The sequence below is a fragment of the Ochlerotatus camptorhynchus genome, unplaced genomic scaffold, assembly GCF_037179485.1.
Source record: "Ochlerotatus camptorhynchus isolate MF236.1 unplaced genomic scaffold, CSIRO-AGI_Acam_v1.1 ptg000022l, whole genome shotgun sequence".
In the NCBI taxonomy this organism is placed as follows: Eukaryota; Metazoa; Arthropoda; class Insecta; order Diptera; family Culicidae; genus Ochlerotatus; species Ochlerotatus camptorhynchus.
In genome coordinates, this window is record NW_027040514.1 from 3,908,527 (window position 1) to 3,934,075 (window position 25,549).

The following is a 25,549-nucleotide window of genomic DNA, read 5'->3' on the forward strand; positions in this document are numbered from 1 at the left end:
GCCCACATACAGCGGGCTAGTCGCCCACGGCTCGCCCCCGGACCGCTCGGCGGACGGGGCGGACTTGGGCGACTCGAACCTCGCGGCGCCGCTTGGTCCAATTTTGGTCGCCGGCGCGCCGGGGGCGACCATATTTGCAACATTTGGGCGCCTGAGGCGAAAACGATACCTGTCAAAAAACTGATCGTTTCGGCCATTTTGTCCGCCCTCAGGCGCCCCGGCGCGCTCCCGATTGTTCACCACCATTTTCTTTTTCAATGGGTTTTAAATTAATAAAAATGAAAACAGTTGAAGCATAAACATGACTTCATCAATAAATTTTATTTTTCATTTTCTTATAACTAACATATGTTTTTTTTATTAAATAGATCTTAACCTAACAATAATATCTTACAAGCTAAGTCAACCGCATCATGCGACACATCAAATTACATGAGAATTCAATTTATGGTTCAATGGAACTCAAATTTAGTTCCAAGAACCACTTTACCCTCATCCGGACACATTCCGGGTATCCCGGGGGAAGAGGCCAACATTTGATTAGGGTCAAACCCATCATGCGACACATCAAATTACATGAGAATTCAACGACTGGTTCAATGGAACTCAAATTTAGTTTCTAGAACCGCTTTGGCCAGATCGGACACATTCCGGGTGTCCCGGGGGAAGAAGCCAACATCTGATTAGGGTCAAACAAATCATGCGACACATCAAAATACATGAGAATTCAACGACTGGTTCAATGGAACTCATATCTAGTTCCAAGAACCACTTTGGCCACATCCGGACACATTCCGGGTGTCCCGGGGGAAGAGGTAAACATCTGATTAGGGTCAAACAAATCATGCGACACATCAAAATACATGAGAATTCAATTTCTGGTTCAAAGGAACTCAAATCTAGTTCCAAGAACCACTTTGGCCACATCCGGACATATTCCGGGTGTCCCGGGGGATGAGGCCAACATCTGATTAGGGTCAAACAAATCATGCGACACATCAAAATACATGAGAATTCAATTTCTGGTTCAAAGGAACTCATATCTAGTTCCAAGAACCACTTTGGCCACATCCGGACACATTCCAGGTGTCCCGGGGGAAGAGGCCAACATCTGATTAGGGTGAAGCCCATCATGCGACACATCAAAATCCATGAGAATTCAATTTCTGGTTCAATGAAACTCAAATCTAGTTCCAAGAACCACTTTGGCCACATCCGGACATATTCCGGGTGTCCCGGGGGAAGAGGGCAACATCTGATTAGGGTGAAACCCATCATGCAACACATCAAAATACATGAGAATTCAATTTCTGGTTCAATGAAACTCAAATCTAGTTCCAAGAACCACTTTGGCCACATCCGGACATATTCCGGGTGTCCCGGGGGAAGAGGCCAACATCTGATTAGGGCCAAACCCATCATGCGACTCATCAAAATACATCAGAATTCAATTTCTGGTTCAATGGAACTCAAACCACTACAAGAACCAGAACAAGAACCACTTTGGCCACATCCGGACATATTCTGGGTGTCCCGGGGGAACCCGAATAAAAATTTACGTTTGCCTAACGTTTGATGTCTACATCAGCATCGAAATAAAATATATTCCTGGCATCAAACATTAGAAAACATTGCTATTTAGATGTAACGTGAAATAAAATTTTGCTATTCAAATGTTGTTCTGACGTCGAGAATTTTAATCGAATTTTTATTTTTTAGATGATTTTAGGCGTACAAAACGTTAAAATTTAACGTTCTTCGGGTGTTTTCAAATGTAGATGCTCCCTGATGTTGTCAAATGTACAAGACATTAAAACAAAATGATTTTCGGGTGTTTTCAATTGTACTAAGAACTTATTGTTTTCGGATGTTTTCAAATGTGCAAAACATTAAAATCTAACCTTTTCAAATGTTTTCAACCATACAACACATTAGAATTACAAACATGATTTTGTAAACAGTACACACCATTGTTGTTAGATAACGTTATAGAAATGCATACATAATAGTCATAGCTAAAGCTCCCGTTCCCCACCAGTCAGTTAACTGACCTTAGCTAACCTAATATCATTGTAGCAACTCTCTATGCGGCATTGGAACCATGCCATCAGCGCGCTAAGAGTTATTAGACTACTGACATAGGCGCCAATTCGTGGATGACGAGGCACTAGGTGACGTTACAGCGAGCTTGACGATTGTTGTATCATTTTTTAACGAACTACCAGACAATGATGCGTAGTGTTTACATGATCAAGTTTCCAACTCTACTACAATCTACAATCTACAATCAACTGGAAATCGATATCTGACGCCATTTTTAAATCAAATATGGGATATATTGTCATATACCGTTGATACCGTTGATACCATTGACATCGATATGGGTATTTTTAGAATCGGGGTGACGTGTAGATATAGGAAATCGATATCCGACGCTACTTTGAAATCCAAGGTGGAGGATTCCTGTTGCAGAAAAAGTGTCAAATATCCATAAATATGGGTATTTTTAGAATCGGGGTAATGACTGAAGGCCGCTAATCAATATCCGATAAGATTTTGAAATTAAAGATGGCGGCTTCTGGTTTAAGAAAAATTGGGAATGCTGTCAATTATCTATAAATGGGTATTTTTGGGATCGGGTGACGTCTAGAGATTGGAAATAGGCATACGACGCCATTTTGAATTCCGAGATCCAAGAAGAGATTGGGAATTACTATCAAATATCAATCAATATGGGATTTTTTTTAAGGTTTTTGGAGGTTGTCGTCTAGAGAAAATCGATATCCGATGCCATTTTGAAATCAAATGTGGCGGCTTCCAGTTTCATGAAAAGTGAAAAATAATTTCAAAAGTCCATAAATATGGGTATTTTTGGAATTTGGGTCACGAATAGAGGCCAAAAATCAATTTTAACATAACTTTAACCTAACATTTACTTCCCAACAAACAATTGCCTATTGAAGAAACGACTTCTTGACAATTTTATATCACTTCATGCCTAATAATACTTGTACTATTTTAAATATTAACTTCTGTTCAGGCTTTGTTCACACAAATATGGAGAATTTATTCAACTACAACATCGAAGTATTTGGTGTTGAATAAGGTATGTCGAGAAGCTTTTCTTCGACTTACAAAAATTGTAACAGAGCTTATTCGATCAAATTTTTGATTATTCAGCGTTAATTAGACATCATTACTTCCTTAAACAGCGATGATATAAAGGTGTATATAAACGCTTGATTATTATGTGAAATAATGTTTCATTAGACACTATTCTACATTTATTAAACGATTATTAAATTACGGGATAATTTAACTTAAACTTAACTTAAACTTAAGTTAAACTTAACTTAACTTCAACTAAATTTTAACTTAACTTTAAATAAACTTTAACATAACCTTTACTTAATTTTAACATAACTTAAATTTTAACATAACCTTAACCTAACTTTAACTTAACTTTAACTTAACTTTAAATTTTAACTTAAATTAAACATAACTTTAACATTAACATAACTTTAACTTAAACCGAACATTAACTTAACATATCTTTAACTTAACGTAATTAAATTAACATAACTTTATCCTAAAATTAACTGAACTTTAACTTAACTTAAGCATTAACTTTAACTTTAACATAACTTTAACTTTAACATAACGTTAACTTAAATTAAACTTAACTTTAACTTAACTTTAACTTAACTTTAACTTAAATTTTAACATAATTTTAACTTTATTTAACTCAACTTTAACTCAACTTTAGCTTAACTTTAACTTAACTTTAACTTAACTTTAACTTAACTTTAACTTAATTTTAACTTATTTTAACTCAACTTTAACTTAACTTTAATTTAACTATAACTTAATTTTAACTTAACTTTAACTTAATTTTAACTTAATTTAACTCAACTTTAACTTAACTTTAACTTAACTTTAACTTAAATTTTAACTTAATTTTAACTTAATTTAACTCAACTTTAACTCAACTTTAACTTTACTTTAACTTAACTTTAACTTAACTTTAACTTAACTTTAACTTAATTTTAACTTATTTTAACTCAACTTTAACTCAACTTTAACTTAACTTTAATTTAACTATAACTTAACTTTAACTTAACTTTAACTTAACTTTAACTTAACTTTAACTTAAATTTTAACTTAATTTTAACTTAATTTAACTCAACTTTAACTCAAATTTTACTTAACTTTAACTTAACTTTAACTTAACTTAACTTTAACTCAGGGTTACTTCCATTCACTTGCTATAAAAAGACGTTATTCGGAATTATGAAATCATGAAATAGTATAATGCTAATTAGTACTTGTAAGTTACAAGAAGAGGTCATGAATTATATGTTTGACACATAAAATCTGTCAATATTGCTTTCAGTGCGTCACAATCAGCGATTTTACGACTCGTGAGCGCTCACTCAGAGTGAACGCTCACGAATCATAAGATCGCTGATTGTGACGCTCTGAAAGCGAAATTGAAAGGTTTTATGAGTCAAACACATACTTTACACCCTCTTCCTGTTCCTTAAAAGTAGAACATACCATTATAACATCTAATGATTGCATAATTCCGAAAAATATTTTTTTATAGCAAGTGAGTAGAAGCAACCCTGCTTTAACTTAAATTTAACTTAACTTTAACTTAACTTAAATTTAACTTAACTTTAACTTAACTTTAACCTAACTTTAACTTAACTTTAACTTATCTTTTACTTAACTTTAACTTAACTTTAACTGAACTTTAACTTAACTTTAACTTAATTTTAACTTAACTTTAACTTAACTTTAACTTAACTTAACTTTAACCTAACTTTTACTTAACTTTGACTTAACTTTAACTTAACTTTAACTTAATTTTAACTTAACTTATACTTAACTTTAACTTAACTTTAACTAAACTTTAACTTTACTATAACTTAACTTTAACTTAACTTTAACTTAAATTTTAACTTAATTTTAACTTAATTTAACTCAACTTTAACTCAACTTTAACTTAACTTTAACTTAACTTTAACTTAACTTTAACTAAACTTTAACTTAAATTTTAACTTAAATTTTAACTTAATTTAACTCAACTTTAACTCAACTTTAACTTTACTTTAACTTAACTTTAACTTAACTTTAACTTAATTTTAACTTAATTTAACTCAACTTTAACTCAACTTTAACTTAACTTTAATTTAACTTTAACTTAATTTTAACTTAACTTTAACTTTACTTTAACTTAACTTTAACTTAACTTTAACTTAAATTTTAACTTAATTTTAACTTAATTTAACTCAACTTTAACTCAACTTTAACTTAACTTTAACTTAACTTTAACTTAACTTAAACTAAACTTTAACTTAAATTTTAACTTAATTTTAACTTAATTTAACTCAACTTTAACTCAACTTTAACTTAACTTTAACTGAACTTTAACTTAACTTAACTTTAACCTAACTTTTACTTAACTTTAACTTAACTTTAACTTAACTTTAACTTAACTTAACTCAACTTTAACTCAACTTTAACTTAAATTTTAACTTAACTTTAACTTAACTTTAACTTAATTTTAACTTAGCTTTAACTTAACTTTAACTTAACTTTAACTTAACTTTAACTTAACTTTAACTTAACTTTAACTTAATTTTAACTTAACTTTAACTTAACTTTAACTTAACTTTAACTTAACTTTAACTTAACTTTAACTTAACTTTAACTTATCTTTAACTTAACTTTAACTTAACTTAACTTTAACTTAACTTTAACTTAACTTTAACTTAACTTTAACTTAACTTAACTTTAACCTAACTTTTACTTAACTTTAACTTAACTTTAACTTATCTTTTACTTAACTTTAACTTATCTTTAACTTAACTTTAACTTAACTTTAACTTAACTTTAACTTAACTTTAACTTATCTTTAACTTAACTTTAACTTAACTTTAACTTAACTTAACTCAACTTTAACTCAACTTTAACTTAAATTTTAACTTAACTTTAACTTAACTTTAACTTAATTTTAACTTAACTTTAACTTAACTTTAACTTAACTTTAACTTAACTTTAACTTAACTTTAACTTAACTTAACTTTAACCTAACTTTTACTTAACTTTTACTTAACTTTAACTTATCTTTAACTTAACTTTAACTAAACTTTAACTTAAATTTTAACTTAAATTTTAACTTAATTTTAACTTAATTTAACTCAACTTTAACTCAACTTTAACTTTACTTTAACTTAACTTTAACTTAACTTTAACTTAATTTTAACTTAATTTAACTCAACTTTAACTCAACTTTAACTTAACTTTAATTTAACTTTAACTTAATTTTAACTTAACTTTAACTTTACTTTAACTTAACTTTAACTTAACTTTAACTTAAATTTTAACTTAATTTTAACTTAATTTAACTCAACTTTAACTCAACTTTAACTTAACTTTAACTTAACTTTAACTTAACTTAAACTAAACTTTAACTTAAATTTTAACTTAAATTTTAACTTAATTTTAACTTAATTTAACTCAACTTTAACTCAACTTTAACTTAACTTTAACTGAACTTTAACTTAACTTTAACTTAACTTAACTTTAACCTAACTTTTACTTAACTTTTACTTAACTTTAACTTAACTTTAACTTAACTTTAACTTAACTTAACTCAACTTTAACTCAACTTTAACTTAAATTTTAACTTAACTTTAACTTAACTTTAACTTAATTTTAACTTAACTTTAACTTAACTTTAACTTAACTTTAACTTAACTTTAACTTAACTTTAACTTAACTTTAACTTAACTTTAACTTAATTTTAACTTAACTGTAACTTAACTTTAACTTAACTTTAACTTAACTTTAACTTAACTTTAACTTAACTTTAACTTAACTTTAACTTATCTTTAACTTAACTTTAACTTAACTTAACTTTAACTTAACTTTAACTTAACTTTAACTTAACTTTAACTTAACTTTAACTTAACTTAACTTTAACCTAACTTTTACTTAACTTTAACTTAACTTTAACTTATCTTTTACTTAACTTTAACTTATCTTTAACTTAACTTTAACTTAACTTTAACTTAACTTTAACTTAACTTTAACTTATCTTTAACTTAACTTTAACTTAACTTTAACTTAACTTAACTCAACTTTAACTCAACTTTAACTTAAATTTTAACTTAACTTTAACTTAACTTTAACTTAATTTTAACTTAACTTTAACTTAACTTTAACTTAACTTTAACTTAACTTTAACTTAACTTTAACTTAACTTAACTTTAACCTAACTTTTACTTAACTTTTACTTAACTTTAACTTATCTTTAACTTAACTTTAACTTAACTTTAACTTAACTTTAACTTAACTTTAACTTACATATAGCATAACTTTAACTTAACTTTACTTGAACATAATTTTAGCAAAACTTCAACTTAAATTGAAACAAATTCGCTATAAATTTAATTTATTTTTAGCATAAGTTTAACTTTAACATAACTTTGAATTTAAATTAATTATAACTTAACATAACCATAACTTTAACGTTACTTGAACTTTAACATAAATTTAATTTAAATTTAACTTTAACATAACTTATACATCAATTTGAATAAACTTCACCTTAACATAATTTTAACTTACCATTAACTTATCGTTAACTTAAATTTTACTTAACGTTAACTTAACTTCAACATAATTTTAACTTACCTTTAACTTAACTTTATCTTAAACATAAATTAACTTAACTTTATCTTAACATAAACATAACTGTAACTTACCTTTAACTTAACTTAAACATAACCTTAACTTAACTCTAGCTTAATTTTAACGTAACATTAACTAAATTTTAACTTTTGTTTTAACAAATGTTTATCTTACCATTAACATAACTTTAACTTTAACATAACATGAACTTAACTTTAACTTTACTTAACATAATTGTAGCATAAAATTAACATAACTCTAACTTAATTAGACGAACTTTAACTTAACTTCAACATAATTTTAACTTAAATTTAGTTGTAACTTACTTAATTTAACTGAACATTGAAATACCTTTAACTTTTACTTAATTTTAATAAAAATTCAACTTAACTTTACCTTAAACATAAACATCGGGATCCGGCATCGGCATGCGTTGCATCGGTAAGGATTCCTCCAGCGGATCAGTGGAAGCAGCCGGCTGAAAAAAAGTTTTTTAAAAAATCATCAAATTTTTTCATCTGTCAATTTGTAATTAATTTCAATTTGTAATTAATTTCCAAAATTGATCCGCTGGAGGAATCCGGCTGAGTTATGCATCCTAACTGATGCAACGCATCAATAAGGATGCTCAACTCAGCCGGATTCCTCCAGCGGATCAATTTTGGAAAACAATAAATTACATCAAAATTGATCCGCCGGACGAATCCGGATGAATTAAACATCCTTATTGATGCGTTGCATCAGTAAGAATGTTTAACTCAGCCGGATTCCTCCAGCGAATCAATTTTTAATAATAATTACACTTAATATCAAACTGTTCAGTACTTACCATCAACTTTGCCATCGGAGGCAAATTTCACGACGCGGATAAACGCGTCTATACACGCACGATATGAAAAAACGACTGACCACGTAATCAGTCGCCGCGAAAAAAATCACAAAAAAATTGCTTAGTTCCATCCGCCATTTGGTCGCCCGGCGGATGAAATTACTCTAGCGGGGCGAGTCGCCTTTCGTCCGGATCCCGGAGCGCCATTTGGTAGCCCGGCGCATGAAATTACTCTATCGGGGCGAGTCGCCCTTCGTCCGCATCCCGGAGCGCCATTTGGTCGCCCGGCGGATGAAATTACTCTAGCGGGGCGAGTCGCCCTTCGTCCGCATTCCGAACAAAGGGCGAACGATCAGTCTTCAAGTCGCTCAATGTCAAATGACGTCACTTTTTCGCCGGCAATTCGTGTGGGTGCGAGAGAGCGGTACGCCGTATACACGGTAACCGCAAAATACCCAATAATGACTATAAAAGACTCGTTATTGACTACTCAGTAAGCATTTTCGAGGGAGACTGGGACTACCCATTAAATGAGTAAACGTATTACCCATTTATGAGTATTTGTTACTCAAAAATGAATACTTACTACTTATTTTTGTAGTTGTAATTACTCATAAATGGGTAAAACTTTATTCATTTTATGGGCAGTCCCAGTTTCCCTCGATAATTCTTACTTTGTAGTCATTTTGGGTATTTTGCGGTTACCGTGTATATCGTCAGCCATTTTATGCACAGAGGGAGAGCGAGAGTGGGAGTGCCTCTATGGCACTCAATTTTACAAACGCGAAGGATCAACCACAAACAACGCAATGAATTGAGTGGCGCACGCACGGGAGCTACCAATCAGTGTAGCCAGCTTTGCGGGACTAATCTAGGATTTTCAGTTATTGCAGGATTCCCTCAATTTGAAACAACGTACGGCCTTTCGGTTTTTCTTCTATTGGAGTGTAAAAGCTGTAGGGGAAATGTATGTAATGTCGGTCTAAGTGTCCCTAATTTGGGCCCATACATAAATTCAGCAATCGACTTAATTTTCAATAGCAACCAAAAATATCCATTAGTACAGTTCCAATGACGCGTTCATCTAGATACAATTGATAAATAGCAGATTTTTAGCGATGGGTCCAATCTTAGATCCATAGCACCTCCTTCAACAATTATCATGAAAACGTCGAATGTAAGATCCAAAATGGATTGAGGATCTTTAAAATTGTTTGTCATTTCTTATAAATAAAAATAAAATCGTGTTCGTATGTCACGCTTTAACTCAAGAGCGGATTTGCAAGATTATTCTTTTATTTTGTTCGTCGTGGACTCCGACGGGCTTATATCAAACAACTAGGCATTACGTCGTTTGCCGGGTCAGCAAGTTATCTATACAATGACCAAATTATTCCCTAATAAAAATACCATTTGTTAACGATAACCCAAATCATAGAACTATTCCACAAATGGTTTGAATGATACTTCGACCAGCAAAATAACCATAAATATTTTATTAGGGTTGCTCATCGATGTTCAGTCAATGCAATGCATCCCTTTGACAGGACTTGTACCAACAACGGAGTTTGACAGTAAGCAGCATGTCCCGGGCACATCCTCCCTAATAAACAAATATCATAAACGAACAGTAACCCGGATGCTAGAACTATCCAACACATGGTTTGAATAATACCCCGAACAATGTCGTTAAGCTCTTTTTATTTTTATTAGGGCTGTCATTGGGCTTAGATTTTTTGCCGAATCTCGGCTTCTTTTTACCGAAAAAGATCGCAGTAGGCCGCGCTTGAAAGCTAACGTGTTTTTCTTTTGCTGCGTTTTTTTTTCGTCAGCGAATTAAACATTTTTTTGCTATGAAGAGCTTTGAGTGGGTTGGTTTATTTCCTTTAAATTCCGTTATAATTGCTTATATTTTGACAGATACGCGTATTTCGTCTACTACTTGCAGACTTCATTAGTGCCAAGTGGTGTTGAGTACTTGGCACTAAGGAAGTCTGCCAGTAGTAGACGAAATACGCGTATCTGTCAAAATATAAGCAATTATAACGGAATTTAAAGGAAATAAACCAATCCACTCAAAGCTCTTCATAAAGGGATTCCGTTCAGAGGTTCGACAAATTTAATAGATTTTTTTGCTTTAAATTTGTTAATCTGGGTGCTGAAATTCAGTTTCAAGGGTTTCAAGTGTTCATAAAGTTATCATTTAGTGATATATCGTGTTTTGTCTGTGTTTGCTTTGAGGGCTTTGAGTGACTCGGTTGACCTTGAATCTAACCTCCAAAATCCACGACGGAGCTTCAGTTCTATTATGAAATGGGTGCCTGGATCTACTATAGAGCTATCATCTTCTAACTCCCGGACTAAACCTGTATACAATGACCATATATGCGACATTGTAGAGAGAGTTCGGCCAGTGGGGGTTGGAGGCAATACACACACACACCCACACACAATCTCGACTTCTTTTTACCGAGATTCGCACAGCCGAGTGCTCGGCTTTGATCTTAGCAAATAAATGTTTGCTGATGTCGGTTTGTAAAAAAAAATGACAGCTGGTGCGTTTTGCTGAAAATCTCGGCAAACAAAGTAAGCAATCTCTTATGAACTTTACCGATAATGCTGTTAAGTTTAATAAATTTTAATTAAATTGAGAATTAACATTTTAATCAGTCAACATTTATTTATTTGCAAAATATGCTTTTATAAAGACTCAAAATGATCATATTTAGGAACCAGACAGTGTAAATTGGTTGTTCTGGATATGCTTGTTCATATGCCGCTGCATTTCAACGACATGGTCAATGAATTTTGCATGGCAGAAGAAGTAAGTTGAGCTAGATGTAATCAGTATGGTCAGTTCTACGGGTTTATCCGTAGATATACGGATTTTTCGATTTACTACGGATCTCCGGATCGACCATAGAATTCTAGATTTTTAGAGATTTTTTTAGAGTGCTGAAGAAATTTTGCGGATTCTATAATTTTGACCCACCCCCCGCTCATCACTTTAAAAAAATGTTACTTTTTGAATGACTATTTTTCGAAAATGGTCATTAAATTTAGCAACAATTAACGCAATGGAAACAAACATACCTATCTACGGATCGTACTCAGTGGAAGTAATCGACTGAAATTAAATATAAACAAGCTTTTTTATTATACCCACGAAAGGTTTTGTGCAATCTTACTACGTCCAGCTGAAGTATTCCGATAATTCGGTCCATAGTCACATGCACTTCCACTGTACGAAACACGCAAATATTGTCTTATGCAATGATAAGTAATGGCGGATGAAAGCTAGAATTCCGAATCTCGGTAAACAAGCGTAAAACGAAATCGCTCGACATCCAGCATTGCCGAATGTCGGAAAAAATACGAAATAAGTCGAAATTGCAGTACTGCTGAATCACTGTTTGAATATTTGCTTTGCTAAATTTCCAATGCCGTGCAAGCTTGAGAATTCTCGCGTCACTTTTCAAATGGACCAATGTAACAAATGTAAACAAAACGAGTTAAGCGATACAAACTATTGCGCTTCTATCATTGTATGTGATACAAAAACATCCATCCAAATTTACTTTCATTTATTTAAGATAATCATTGATCAAAAATTGTCCAATGTACAGTTTGAAATAATGGATCCATGATTGTTACTTTGGTCATTCAGACTGCCTAACATGATTGGTGCTCATTTTCCAAAGGCGGGGCCAATCTAAAGTTAGGTACTATACTTTGAAATCTGTGAAAGGGAATCTAGTATGATGTAGACAAAACGTCCAATGTAACACTCATTGATTATGTCATTGAGAAAAATCGTCCAATGTAACATGTCCGATGTACAACTCGACTTGTCAAAACGTCCTATGTGGTTTTTTCTATGTTGTAGCATGAAATTCAAAGTAAAATTGTGATTTTACCGTTTCTTCTGAATTTTCAACGTTATTATACACTGACTACATTAAAAATAGTATTGCAAAATGTATTACTTTTAAACAGTTAAAACAATAATCTGTCGAACTTCAACTTCGATTTTCTCAAAATGGTGGATATGTTACATTGGTCTATTTGAAAAGTGACGCGAGAATTGATGTTAAGTGTGCATCACTCTTGAAATTATAATAATTCAAACTCTTTCGTAGAGCAATGTGGTCGCCCTGAAAAGGACGGTTTTTTTTTTCTTTTTTTTTTGTCGAGAGCCAATAAATCTCAGACTGCAATTTAAGCCTTCTTCTCGGTCTTCTTGGGCAGCAGAACGGCTTGGATGTTCGGCAACACACCACCCTGGGCAATGGTCACTCCAGACAGCAGTTTGTTCAACTCCTCGTCGTTGCGGATGGCCAACTGCAGGTGACGTGGGATGATTCTGGTCTTCTTGTTGTCACGGGCGGCGTTTCCTGCCAACTCGAGAACTTCAGCGGCCAGATATTCCATCACGGCAGCCAGGTAGACGGGAGCACCGGCACCAACGCGCTCGGCATAGTTGCCCTTCCTGAGCAGACGGTGAATACGACCAACTGGGAACTGCAATCCAGCGCGGCTCGAGCGGGACTTTGCCTTTCCCTTAACTTTGCCTCCTTTGCCACGGCCAGACATGGTTGGATAGAGTAGGGTAGATTACGATTTGAGAATTAAACGAGCAGCTAAAAGCTGAAAGTGTACTGATGCTGTTGCCGAGCATGAGGTTGCTTTTATACTGTACCGAACAGTGTATTATGAATACAAGGAGGTTACAATGAATGCGGTAGGGAAGCAAAATACATAAAAGGGGACGAACACTCGTTGCTATTCTACGAACACATATAAAAAAACACGGCGGTGCATGACAGTACACTTATACCTGCGTTGAATAGCGTGTTATGTATACAAGGAAGGCACAACTAACATTGTTTCAAGGCAGAATACAGAAAAGGGGACGAGTTTCGGCTGCTATTCTGTTTGTATAAAAATAATATTCCATCGTTTGTTTCAGAGAGAGAAAATTCACAGAGATACATGAGTATCCAAACACACAATTATTCCCAAAGAAAAACAAACACATACATCACTGATGTAAAATGAATGTTAACTAAAGGTTGAAAAAGTTAAACTTAAATCACTTAACTAAATATCATGTACAAATAACAAAAAGATTAAAATTCAGTAAAGTTTGTTTCAGAGGTAAAACGATAAATACCAATTAGGAAAAAAAAGCCAATGGCTTTCAGTAATTTTGGGGAAGAATGAATAACTAATGTTGATCACTTACAATGTAAAACTATGGTAAAGCAAAACAACTGAATACACAAAAAATGTGTTTCAGTGTACAGGAGATCTGGACAAAAACGTGAAATGGCCGAGCTGAACAGGCAGATTGCTTCCAGAATGGACTCACTTCTAAATAAAAGTTCTGGAAGGTAGACAAGGTCTTGTAAATCATTCCAAGCCCGTTCCACCTCATAGAGAAGAATATAGTGACGAACGGCTCTTAATCACCACACAGGAGAAAGAGAATACTGTTTGTGAGCATGTCGCTTCATCGCATTTCCTGCAAGAGAACTTTACGAGATTCCAAGCAGTGTAAAAGACACGCTCAGTAATGATGCATACCGGTCCGCTACTCTACTAGGTTTTCTTAAAGAGGCAGATCTCTTCCACCTAGTTTGATAACTACCACTTTGGTGCTCGTTGCCGGCAGCCTGCAACCGGTGATACTCTCCTCTTCATCATGCACCGACAACCCGAACCATCACCCGGATTACCGACCCTAAACTGACCGATAATACATTCTTCTGGGGCCTCATCCTCCTTCCCGGTGATTCCCAGAGACGAACCAGCCAATGGGTGAAAGTCTCTATAAAAAGTAACCTAATCTTTCTCGCGTTTGCTTGATTCGACTGCATTCAAAACCTAGATGCCTCCCCTTGTGCCGTGCCTTCGGCGGCTATGATTACAGAACAACAGATTTACTCAGCGCTGAAATGCACAAAGAATATAAAGGCTCCCGGGTTTGACGGCATATTCACCTTAATCGTGAAGAGATTCAGCGTAAAAGTTCAGTTTCTTTTAACCACTATCTTCAACAGATGCTTGGAGCTGCACTGCTTTCGAAGCGTCTGGAAGGTAGCAAAAAATACACCAATCCTCAAACCCGGTAAGGATCCAACATTGTCTTTAAGGTACAGACCAATTAGCCTCCTTTCAGCACGCGAATCCATCTCTTTGTAAAAGAAAAAGGGGTGTTTCTGTGGTGGAAAAATAGTGAAAATGGTATGTCCCTCCTACTTGGAGAATTATGCTATGAAATGCCTCACCCCTATCAGCAAAAAAAAAGCGCTTTTTGCAGGAAATCGGTGATAATTTTTATCACCATTGTAACAGTTGGACATTTGTGGAATGTTCCGAGGGGGGCGACACATCTAAATCTCAATGTTCGATGCTCAAAAAATCTCACACTAGCGAATCATTCTTCGAAAAATCTTCTTGCATTTTTCGCATCTACTTGCATCGCGCATCATCTTTTTGCAGGAAATCTTCAGAATCGTCATCAATCGTCTTTCTACCTACTCAGCGTGTGAGCAGCTAGCTACAGCAAAACACAATCTTTCCTGCAGCGTAGATAGAGTCGTCCCCCTCGGAATGTTCAATAGTGAGCTATTGAAACTTGATGAAGTGTTCATTTCTGCAGATTTGTAGAAAACATTCCAATCAATTAGCTTGTTTAGAATTAAAATCCATCTGCTATGTTGCCGAATGACGTAATCGAACGTCAAAAGCCGGGAAATAATCATTGACGCAGCTTCATGCAACGCATGGTAGCGTTCAGGAGTTTTGATAGCGTGTAGCGAATAGCCTTAGGTGTTAGATTTATTTTAAAACACGAAAGAACATCATTTGTAATGGTGGACTTCTTAAATCTTGCAACAAATGTAAGTTCTTACAATGGGCTGTATAAGCATGCATTTCTAAAATTGATATTTTCGTACAAAATCGCCCTGAGATGATGTTGTGGGTGTAGTAATAGAATCTTACATTTCCTGGTTGGGTGTAATAAAATGCATAGTGATATGTACGTTAAGTTTTTTTTTATATATCTTGGATGCTGTTAAGTTTCTAGTAAATATTATCTAATGTGATCCCGAATAAACAGATACCATCCTTGAACGATATCGCAGATGGTGTTAGGATATCCAAAAATGGTGGTTAGATACTTCTTGTGGTTATTTTTCATGCGGGGATTAGGAAGACCTGGAACGTTATGTCCGAAAGATAATTTTGGATAATCTTCACGAGGAAGATCGGAAAATCTTATCGTTGCAACTTATACAGTAAGCTATCATGCCATAAAATGTCAAACGCTTTCTCAATGTCTAACAATGCTATGTCAGATATTTTTAACACATACTCGTTCCATCTGAAAAGGAAACAATCTCTATTCTAACTCTTTTTTGTAATGAGGATGGTGGCCCTGAAAAGGGCCGTTTTGTTGCCAGAGTTGGTGGTAATGACTTAACCTCCGAAACCGTACAGAGTGCGTCCCTGTCGCTTCAGAGCGTAGACGACATCCATGGCCGTGACGGTCTTACGCTTTGCGTGTTCAGTGTAGGTGACGGCATCACGAATCACGTTTTCTAGAAACACCTTCAGTACACCTCGGGTTTCTTCATAGATCAAACCGGAAATACGCTTGACACCACCACGGCGAGCCAAACGACGGATGGCGGGCTTGGTGATACCCTGGATGTTATCACGCAGAACCTTGCGATGACGCTTGGCGCCACCTTTACCTAGACCTTTTCCTCCTTTGCCTCGACCAGTCATTGTTGGTTGTTAGGTTGAACGGTTGACACGAAACTTATGCTCACAATCCAAGTTTGCTGCCTCTTATATAGGCAAACAAGCTCTGCAGGTAGCTTATTTTTCTGGGATGAATGACCGTTACAGTTGAAGTCCCATTAAACACTAAAAACAACAACAACGGTACCATTTTTTCTCGCTTTTCATTGGCTATACACAGGTAGGGGTTCACTATAAAAGCAACCCTCATCGTCGTGGACACCTCATTTACAGTCTCTTTTTCATCGTGTTCAGTTATTCATCTAACAAAAAGCATCAGCTATGGCTCGTACCAAGCAGACCGCTCGTAAGTCTACCGGAGGAAAGGCTCCTCGCAAACAGTTGGCCACCAAGGCTGCTCGTAAGAGCGCTCCAGCCACCGGAGGAGTGAAGAAGCCCCACCGTTACCGACCAGGAACCGTCGCGCTGCGTGAGATCCGCCGTTACCAGAAATCCACCGAACTGCTGATCCGCAAGTTGCCTTTCCAGCGTCTGGTGCGTGAGATCGCTCAGGACTTCAAGACCGATCTGCGCTTCCAGAGCTCGGCCGTCATGGCCCTGCAGGAAGCCAGCGAGGCCTATCTGGTCGGTCTGTTCGAAGATACCAACCTGTGCGCCATCCACGCCAAGCGTGTCACGATTATGCCAAAGGACATCCAGCTGGCTCGCCGTATCCGTGGTGAACGGGCTTAAATGCTCTTAATAGTGGAATACAACATCCATCCGTGATCTCAAGATGAAAGTCTATCAACAAAACGGCCCTTTTCAGGGCCACAAACTACATTTCACAAGAAAGAGTTGAACAGAATTTTTTTGTACGCACTTCCTAGTCTAATTGCAAAGGAACCTTCCCAACTAACAATTTAAGCTGCAGATCAGATTGTTGGGTTTGCTCCCTCAGGCCGCTGACCTTAATCGTCAAGGAGGGTCCCTTTTCGGCTCGACCAATGTGGCCATGCCACGGTCAGCCGATTTCCGCCAACGAAGGAAGGTGCCTGCCAGCCATATGAGTCAGCAACGCCTACTGGACCATTCATGGTTGAGGATATCCGCCATTTTCCCATTCCAGCACTGTTTGCAGCCCGCGTTGCCAATTTCCGGCCACACGGTAGTGCAGGAGCAGCCGTGTGGTCCAATGCCAGCGTCGTGACGCCGTAGGAGATCCCGCTGCAGCAGTGAGCACTAAGTTTCCTAAACCCTCGCATACACGCCACATATCTGTGAAAAAGCCACACGCCACAGAAAAGGGTGTGTTAGAAAACGTGAATATTCCTGTTTTCATACTTTTATATCGCGTCCCTTGATCACTCGGTAGTAAACCGACGCTGAGAACCAGTTCGAGGAGTCTCTTGTTACTGCTGAGTTGTCGGCTTATAACTGTTGGGCATCAGCTAGTTACAAATCTACTTGAAAAAAAAATGTTGGACGATTATTATTTTCAGTTGGATAAGCCCGATGATGTCACTCCTGAAAATAATCACATTTTTTCACATACGCATCATGTGACTACATGACTGTTGACCGAGCTGTTGACTGAAATTTAGATGGTATATTATCGCTTGAAATGTACTGACTACTTCTTCTTACAACCTTTGCCAGTTCAAATAGAGGAATTTACGTGTTCTCGGAAATCTAAGCATTGTTGCTTTGCCGTTTTTCGTTATTCACAGCCTGTTGCTTTATCCATTCCAATCGATAGAATTGGCCAAAACTGCTTTAAAACAACCCCTAATAAACAAATACCATAAACGAACTGTATTCCGGATGGGTAAACTATCCCACAAATGATTTGGATGATATCCCGAACACGTCGTTAAGCTCTCTTGTTGGACTTTTACAACAAATTCTTATTGACGCAGTCTCTCTTTCGTCGGCAACTTTTCCATTTGATCTGCTGTTCTAGGCCACTCCAAACTAGCAGCATTTTGTAGTACGTGTCATTCATTTCAAGAAAAAATTATACAAAAATGCGTTTGCACAACCTTAAAACCTTATCAGATCGTAGCTGAGGAATCCTTTGGTGAGAAAATACACTGAAATTCCCCTATAAAATTTTGTTGCCGAAAACCGTTAATGAGAGCCGAAGCCGACATTTACCCTACTTGATAAAATTATGCTTAAACGTACGACATATTTTTGGATTATTTCCGCAAACCTGGCTACACTGATTGGTAACTCAGTTTCTCCGTACGCGCGTGCGTCGTTAGCCTGTTGGCTTGTTGGCAGTTAATTTAAAAATGAGTGTCCTGGAGTTGCTCTCTCACTCTCTCTCTCTCTCTGTTCATCAAATGGCTGACGATACGCTCTCTCGCTTGGAAGCAAGTTATCGGCGTTTACTGTCATAATTTCAAGCTGAACAATGCGTCAGGTCCTAAGTAACATTGATCGACTTTTTCTTGCGTTATACCCAAATTTGGTGGAGAACCATTTCTTTTCGCGTTTGTCATATTAGAAGGTAGATAATAGCTTCTTTCATCGATCTGTGTGCCTAAAATAGCTGGGATTTTTTTAAAACATGGCCGTGAGGATGCAAAAAGAAAGTCGACGAAGAGAATGTGTCAATGTTACTTAGGACATAACGCATTGTTCAGCTTGATTTTTGTAGTAAAGTACCCAAAAGTAAGTTCTTTTCACTCTTCTCGGCATCTCAGTGCAGGAACCCAAAAGTAGGTAAAGCGGGTCAAAGTAATTTGCATTTACTTGTGTGCAATTCGTATGGAATTTTCCACTAGCTTTCAATCCAAAAGTAAGTTAGATGTACCCAACAGTAGGTAAATATGATTATAACGTTGGGTTCCCACGCTCCTCCGTTTTTGACAACATTAGAAGGAGACAAACTAGTCAAAAATAGGTATAAGTGGGCCAGTTCACTTACACGCTAAATTGAAAGTACTCATTAATGAGTAAAAAAAGACCCATTTTGAAGAAAAGTGGCTTAACTCATTAATGATTAAACAATTTTACCCATTAATGAGTATCTGTTACCCATTAATGATTAACAATTACTCATTAATGGGTAACTGATACTCATTAATGGGTAAAAAATTTACTCATTTAATGAGTTAAGCCACTTTTCTTCAAAATGGGTATTTTTCAACCATTAATGGGTACTTTCAAGTTAGCGTGTATACCTATTTTTGATTAGTTTGTCTCCTTCTAATGTTGTCAAAAAACGAAGGAGCGTGGAAACCCAACGTTCAGTATAATCACGTGTGCACGGTAAGAAAGAAGAACCCAAAAGTAAGTTCTTTTCACTCATCTCGGCATCTCAGTGCAGGAACCCAAAAGTACACTCAAAGATAAATTAAATCATAAAAGCTTAAAAAGTATGCAGTGTCCCGCTTCACCTTATTGAGTCCGAGCCATGATTACTTCGGCAATAGTCATGCATGATTAAAATCGAAATGATCTTTCCAGTATTAAATTTTATTCTTTTTCAATACTGATATATAATCAAAAAAGATAAAAATTCAATCAAAAATTATTAAAATAGAATCTAAAATGATTAAAATTTATTCAAAAAAAGGTAATCTACAATCTAATTAACCATGATTAAACTGGGATTAATATCAGATGCTTATTTTTTAGAAAGAGAGGATTAATTTTTAATCATTCGATATGATTAAACTGAGTTTAATGTCAAATTGATTAAATTTCAAGCAAAATGGGAATAGTTCAATTTATCAGTGTAGCGGGCCATTTTCATTTACTTGTGTGCAATTCGTATGGAATTTTCCACTAGCTTATTATAACTATAACTCGGTACCAACATTTCAAAAGGGCAAAATTGATATTGCAATCAATGGCTTTTGTCGTTGATTTCTCGTGAATAAAAGCTCACTCATCCAAAGTAACGACATCATCAGGTAGAGGAATGTTCAATCGATTAACTCAGTTGTGCTCAGATGAAGGCAAATGGAGGGCCACATTGCTAGTTTCTAAGTAAAGTTTGGGCCACTCTCAGCGCAGTAGTGGAGAGGTGGCGAAAACGGCCAAAATTCATTGCATCAATAACAATATAAATCCAGAACAACATGTGAAAAGGGCATACAAGCTTTTTGTAAACAAACCTTTGTAGGCCCTTTTCTCACCAACCGCGGGTCGCCCACGCAAACCAGCAATATCATCGGGAAGGGGAAAGTGTCCCCTACCCGGTGATGTTAAAGGTTTGCGTTGGTGTAATATGGGTGGCGAGAAAAGGGCATAAGAAGGTTTGTTTACAAAAAGCTTGTATGCCCTTTTCACATGTTGTTCTGGAAATCTCGATGAACATTTCAAATGGTCCTATCTGCTTTGATCGATTCTCTTCACCGACTTTCTCTTTTCTCTTTTGATAACCACGCCTACGCAAATTCATTTGGTGCTATTTTTGCCACACAGTTTGATAGCAGAAGTTCCTATCTTATGCTTAGAACGTTGAACACAGCAGGGAATGCTTTTGAAGTTGACTTATTAATGGAAGAGAAAGTCGATGAAGAGAATCGTTCAATGCAGATAGGACCTTTTGAAATGTTTATCTAGAAATGTTCATATCTTGCACGAAATGTTTTGATTCTTGAATCATGAACAACTTTTATGCTATAAAACTATAACAGTTTTCTGAGCTCTAAATTAAGTTAAAATTTTGAAGTACGAGATTTCGAAAGATTTACAAAGTTTCATTAAGACTTAAGAAGTTTTCCGAGTTATAGACGCCTTTGAGCTGAATGGGTAACAAGGTCGAATTTTGGAAAGTGATAGATTGTACATACCTAGTAAGAAATTATTTTTTTAGATCTGAGCTTGAAAATAAACTTGGGATCTGTCTTGAACTTGGATAAACTTACAGGATACAAATACAAAGGAATGTCAATGAGAATAGGCGAACCCAATGGAAATTAAGCGATCGTTTCAGTCTGTGGTGGTGAATAAGAGAACCATCAAAAGGGCTGTAATTTTCACCGTGAAGCATAGGAAGAGGTAAATGTTTTTAACTTTTTTGATTAGTTTATCCATCGAAGATGCTTGTAATCAACATCCATATGGAATATTTTGTTTTCTGTATCGATTTTGGAGTGAACCGGCTAGTGCTTCCACACATTTTTGTTAAGAAAAGTGAAGATTTAAAAAAAAACTACCCCAGGGGTTATGATTTTCCGGATTTTTAATTTGGTGTTATTTGAGCTGTAAATCCGTTCGAATATGTGAAAAATAATAAAATAAGATTCCTCCTGATGGAAACATGCAAGATAAGATACGCATAACAATATGCGTTAATTTGAGATGTAAAAATTGTAATTTGAATGTAAACAAACGGTTTGGTTGACGTTTGCTTTAGTAAGCGCCTAGCGCTCTCTACATTGGTGGTGCATAGAAACAGCCTATTGGGATAATTCAAAAGTTATTCCAAAGACAACTCCAAGGTAATTCTGGAAAGTATTCTTCTAGGAATTCCAAGGAGTCTAGAAAGTATTTCTGAAAAGAAATTCACTGGCGTTGTGTGGAAAGGCTTAGGCAAATTCATTGGATAATTTAAAAGTAGTTATAAGAGCAATTATATGGTAATTCTGAAGAGAATTCCAAGGGGATTGTGAGAAAATGTCCAGGAAAATTTAAAAGAATTTCTGAGAAGAACTCAAAGAGAATTCAGAGGATAGTTCCAAAAAAAATATCCAATACAATGCTAACAAAAACTTCGAAGAAATTCTTACATAGATCTTAAGAGAATTGTGATAAGTAAAGGAATCCGAATCTGAAGTTGATTCGATTCCAAAGGAATCCTTGGGAAAATTTTATATTTTTGAAGGCGTCAGGAAAGTGGTAGTTTTGAGCTAATTTCCATGGCAGATCAAAAACATAATAGTGTCGTGGGAGTTTTGAGGAGAATTCAACGTAATTAAAAAAATATTTCTATCGGAATTTTGGGAAAATTTTAACGGTATTTATAACGGAATTTGATGGTATATTCGAGTGGAATATTGAAAAAATAGAGAGAAGTTCTGATGAGTCTAAAGGCGTTTTCGACTGGATGATTGAAATTGATTTTTGGGATGAGAAAGGCGGCAACCATTCGACCGAAACGTCAGGAACGTAAAAATCCAACCGTTTCTACTATTAGACTGCGAAAGCCACCTCAAAAAGCAGTTCAAAAATTTCAAGGGCATCCTGAAACGAGTCCCAGCATAGCAAAATCCAAGGGAATAACGATCTGATAATGGTTTCAAAGAATTCTAAGACCCTGGCAGAGTGAATCCGATTCCGATTCCACTTATAAGGCGAATATCAAAGAACTCATAGAATCAACAATTCTGTGGACAGCTTGATGTTAATCTTTGAAATGTTTGATCAGCCTGTGGACATATATTCCACAGTCTGAGAGCATTCCGTGGGTCACACAAACTCTGGATTAACTGGTTCCGAAGATATGGATGGATCAAGACCTGAAAATCGCGGAATTCGGGAACTAAGTGGTGTTTCTCGGTAACCCCATAACCGAAATCAACGAAACAACCAGCAAATAAAAGGTATTATGATCACATACTGTTGAACAAATTAAGAATAGGTCAATTATTTCCGGAGATATGCCTCGCCCATAGAACATTATTGAACAGATTCAGAATCGGTCAACTCTCGCGTCACTTTTCAAAAGTAAACAAATCGAGTTAAGCGATACAAACTATTGCTCTTCTATCATTGTATGTGATTCAAAAACACCCAACCAAATTTACTTTCATTTATTTAAGAAAATCATAGGTAAAAAATTGTCCAATGTACAGTTTGAAATGATGGGTACATGATTGTTACTTCGGTCATTCTGACTGCCTAACATGATTGGTGCTCATTTTCTGAAGGCGGGGCCAATCTAAAGTTAGGTACTCTACTCTGAAGTCTGTGAAAGGGAATCTAGTATCAAGTAGAAAAAAAAACGTCCAATGTAACACTCATTGATTATGTCATTGAGAAAAATCGTGCAATGTAACATGTTCGATGTACAACTTGGCTAGTCAAAACGTCCTATGTGGTTTTTTTTTTATATTGCAGCATGAAACTCAAAGTAAAATTGTGATTTTACTGTTTCTACTAGATTTTCAACGTTATTATTCACTGACCACATTAAAAATAGTATTGTAAAATGTATTGTTTCTAATCAGTTAAAATAATAATCTGTAGAACTTCAACTTCGATTTTCTCAAAATGGTGGATCTGTTAAATTGGTCTATTTGAAAAGTGACGACCAGTTACTGGTGCTGGAAATGTGGCAGTACAACCATACTCTTATGCCCAGGGAAGTCGAGAAATTTTCCAACTCGAAAAGTTCCTAGACCGGACCAGTAATCGAACCCTGCCACCTACAGCATGGTTTTGCTTTGTACCTGCGCCTTTACCGACTGAGCTAAGGGTGGCCTCATCGCTTCGTCATAACCACCTAAAATCGCTCATTTTACAGGTTTCAATCAACATCAATCGTAATTTATCTCGTGAGCAAAGATGTTTTAGCGAAAGCGTTGGAGCACATGCAACGGAAATGGGCGCCATACGATGAAATCCGATTGATTGGTCATCTTTTTGGTTTCAATTAACGCCTGAGATCATTCCAATTTACAAAACTCTTGAGTGAAATCAATATTGTAGTCCTGAAAAGGACTGATTTGGGTGATTGTTTTCTGCTTTGCGTCGTGTCCAAGTTTACTTCTTGGCGACTGCTTTCTTCGGAGCAGCTTTCTTGGCTGGGGCGGCCTTCTTCGGTTTCGGGGTCTTCGGCTTCTTGGGAGCGACCTTCGAGGGCTTGGTGGCCTTCTGCTTGGGAGCAGCGGCCTTCTTCACAGTGCCGGCCTTCTTGGCAGCCTTGGCACCGGCAGCTTTGACTTTCTTCTCACCGGCGGGCTTCTTGGCAGCTGGCTTTTTAGCCTTTTTCTCGCCAGCAGCTTTTTTGGTAGCGGGCTTTTTGGCGACCTTCTTCTTATCTCCAGCAGGCTTCTTTGCCTTCTTCTCTCCAGCGGCCTTCTTTGGTTTCTTCTCGTCAGCCTTGAGCTTGAACGATCCAGAGGCACCGGTTCCCTTGGTTTGGATTAGGGTACCCTTCTCAACGCCGGTCTTCAGAGACTTTCTGATGAAGGTGGACAGTTTGGCGACGTCGCACTTGTAGTTGGCAGCGATATACTTCTTGATGGCCTGCAGAGATGATCCCTTGCGTTCCTTCAGCGTCTTGACAGCGGCTAAGACCATCTCGTTAACTGGTGGGTGAGTGGCTGGCTTCTTCGGCTTCTTGGCGTCTCCCTTGGTTGCCTTGGCCTTCTTCGGGGTCTTGGCAGGTGAGGCAGCAGCTGGAGCCGTGGCAGCAACTTCGGTTTCAGTCATCTTGATTTACTGAGATTGTAGTTTCACTCGTCACGAATGTAGATAGATGTGTAGAATAATCACAAAACTGAAAACTGACTGGGATACGACTGCGATGTCTGTGTTCGGGATGTTTGTGGAAATTAAAACTGTTGGCTTCTGGTAAATATTTATGATTCCCTCGGAAGTGCATTTTTAAAATGTCATTTTCACCTTGTTGCTATCGTCAACATATTTCAAAATTATCACAAAAAGCTAGTTTATGAACAAAAGTTTCCGCCAACTATTATTGCTCTACCTTATCGTCGTTGTAAACAGTATAGAAACGCCATCCTTTGTGCGATGTACGTCTCAACTGGCAAGCATCTGATGAAAAACAATCAATTTCACTTATTGAAACAATACAGATTTAAAATATTGTTTTATGTTCGGAAAGATCAAAAGTTAATCGACCTTAATGAATCCATTTCTATTAGCAATCTGGTCAGGGGTCCAGTGTAAATCGAATTACAAACTAGACGATTGATGTGATGGATCAATCGTCTACTTGGTCTAAACTTGGTATTGAATATTGTAAGTAATGTTAAGTGAAAATATTCAACGATTTCCACAGGATTCAATATTTTAAAAATTTCAGTTCTTCTAACATAATAAATAACCGCTCCAAAGTTCAAAAATACTTGGTAGCAGAGCATCAGCATTGAATTTTGATTTCATCATTTGTAAGCAATGCAAACTTTTGCATGAAGCTGCAAACGACCCAACCCAAAGCTTATTAAGAAACACTTATTTTTTAATATTGTTATGTGGAACGAAAAGCTTGAAAAATCAAAATGCTTCAATTATACATTTTGGGCTTTTGGGATGACATATTTTAAATTTGCCATTCTT

The 25,549-nt window shown here is 35.9% G+C and overlaps 3 protein-coding genes across 4 annotated transcripts; 1 reads left to right on the forward strand and 2 right to left on the reverse strand.

The window, feature by feature from the left end:
* Nucleotides 1-12,713: 12,713 nt before the first annotated feature.
* Nucleotides 12,714-13,176, reverse strand: LOC135704896 (histone H2A). Its single transcript, XM_065226440.1, has one exon. It carries the CDS (start codon nucleotides 13,121-13,123, stop codon nucleotides 12,749-12,751), a length of 375 nt encoding a protein of 124 aa, XP_065082512.1. The 5' UTR covers nucleotides 13,124-13,176; the 3' UTR covers nucleotides 12,714-12,748.
* Nucleotides 13,177-16,587: 3,411 nt separating this feature from the next.
* Nucleotides 16,588-17,154, forward strand: LOC135704904 (histone H3). The gene has a single exon (XM_065226448.1). It carries the CDS (start codon nucleotides 16,625-16,627, stop codon nucleotides 17,033-17,035), a length of 411 nt encoding a protein of 136 aa, XP_065082520.1. The 5' UTR covers nucleotides 16,588-16,624; the 3' UTR covers nucleotides 17,036-17,154.
* A 6,793-nt stretch (nucleotides 17,155-23,947) lies between these two features.
* On the reverse strand, nucleotides 23,948-24,703 carry LOC135705947 (histone H1-like). 2 transcript variants are annotated; one of them, XM_065227754.1, is made up of 2 exons: nucleotides 24,275-24,703; nucleotides 23,948-24,229 (listed from the first exon to the last, which is right to left on the reverse strand). In XM_065227754.1, exons 1-2 carry the CDS (start codon nucleotides 24,677-24,679, stop codon nucleotides 24,008-24,010), a joined length of 627 nt encoding a protein of 208 aa, XP_065083826.1. In that variant the 5' UTR covers nucleotides 24,680-24,703; the 3' UTR covers nucleotides 23,948-24,007. The 2 variants fall into 2 exon arrangements, with proteins under 2 accessions (XP_065083826.1, XP_065083825.1); XM_065227753.1 differs by having other exon boundaries at nucleotides 23,949-24,703.
* Between the last annotated feature and the right edge of the window lie 846 nt (nucleotides 24,704-25,549).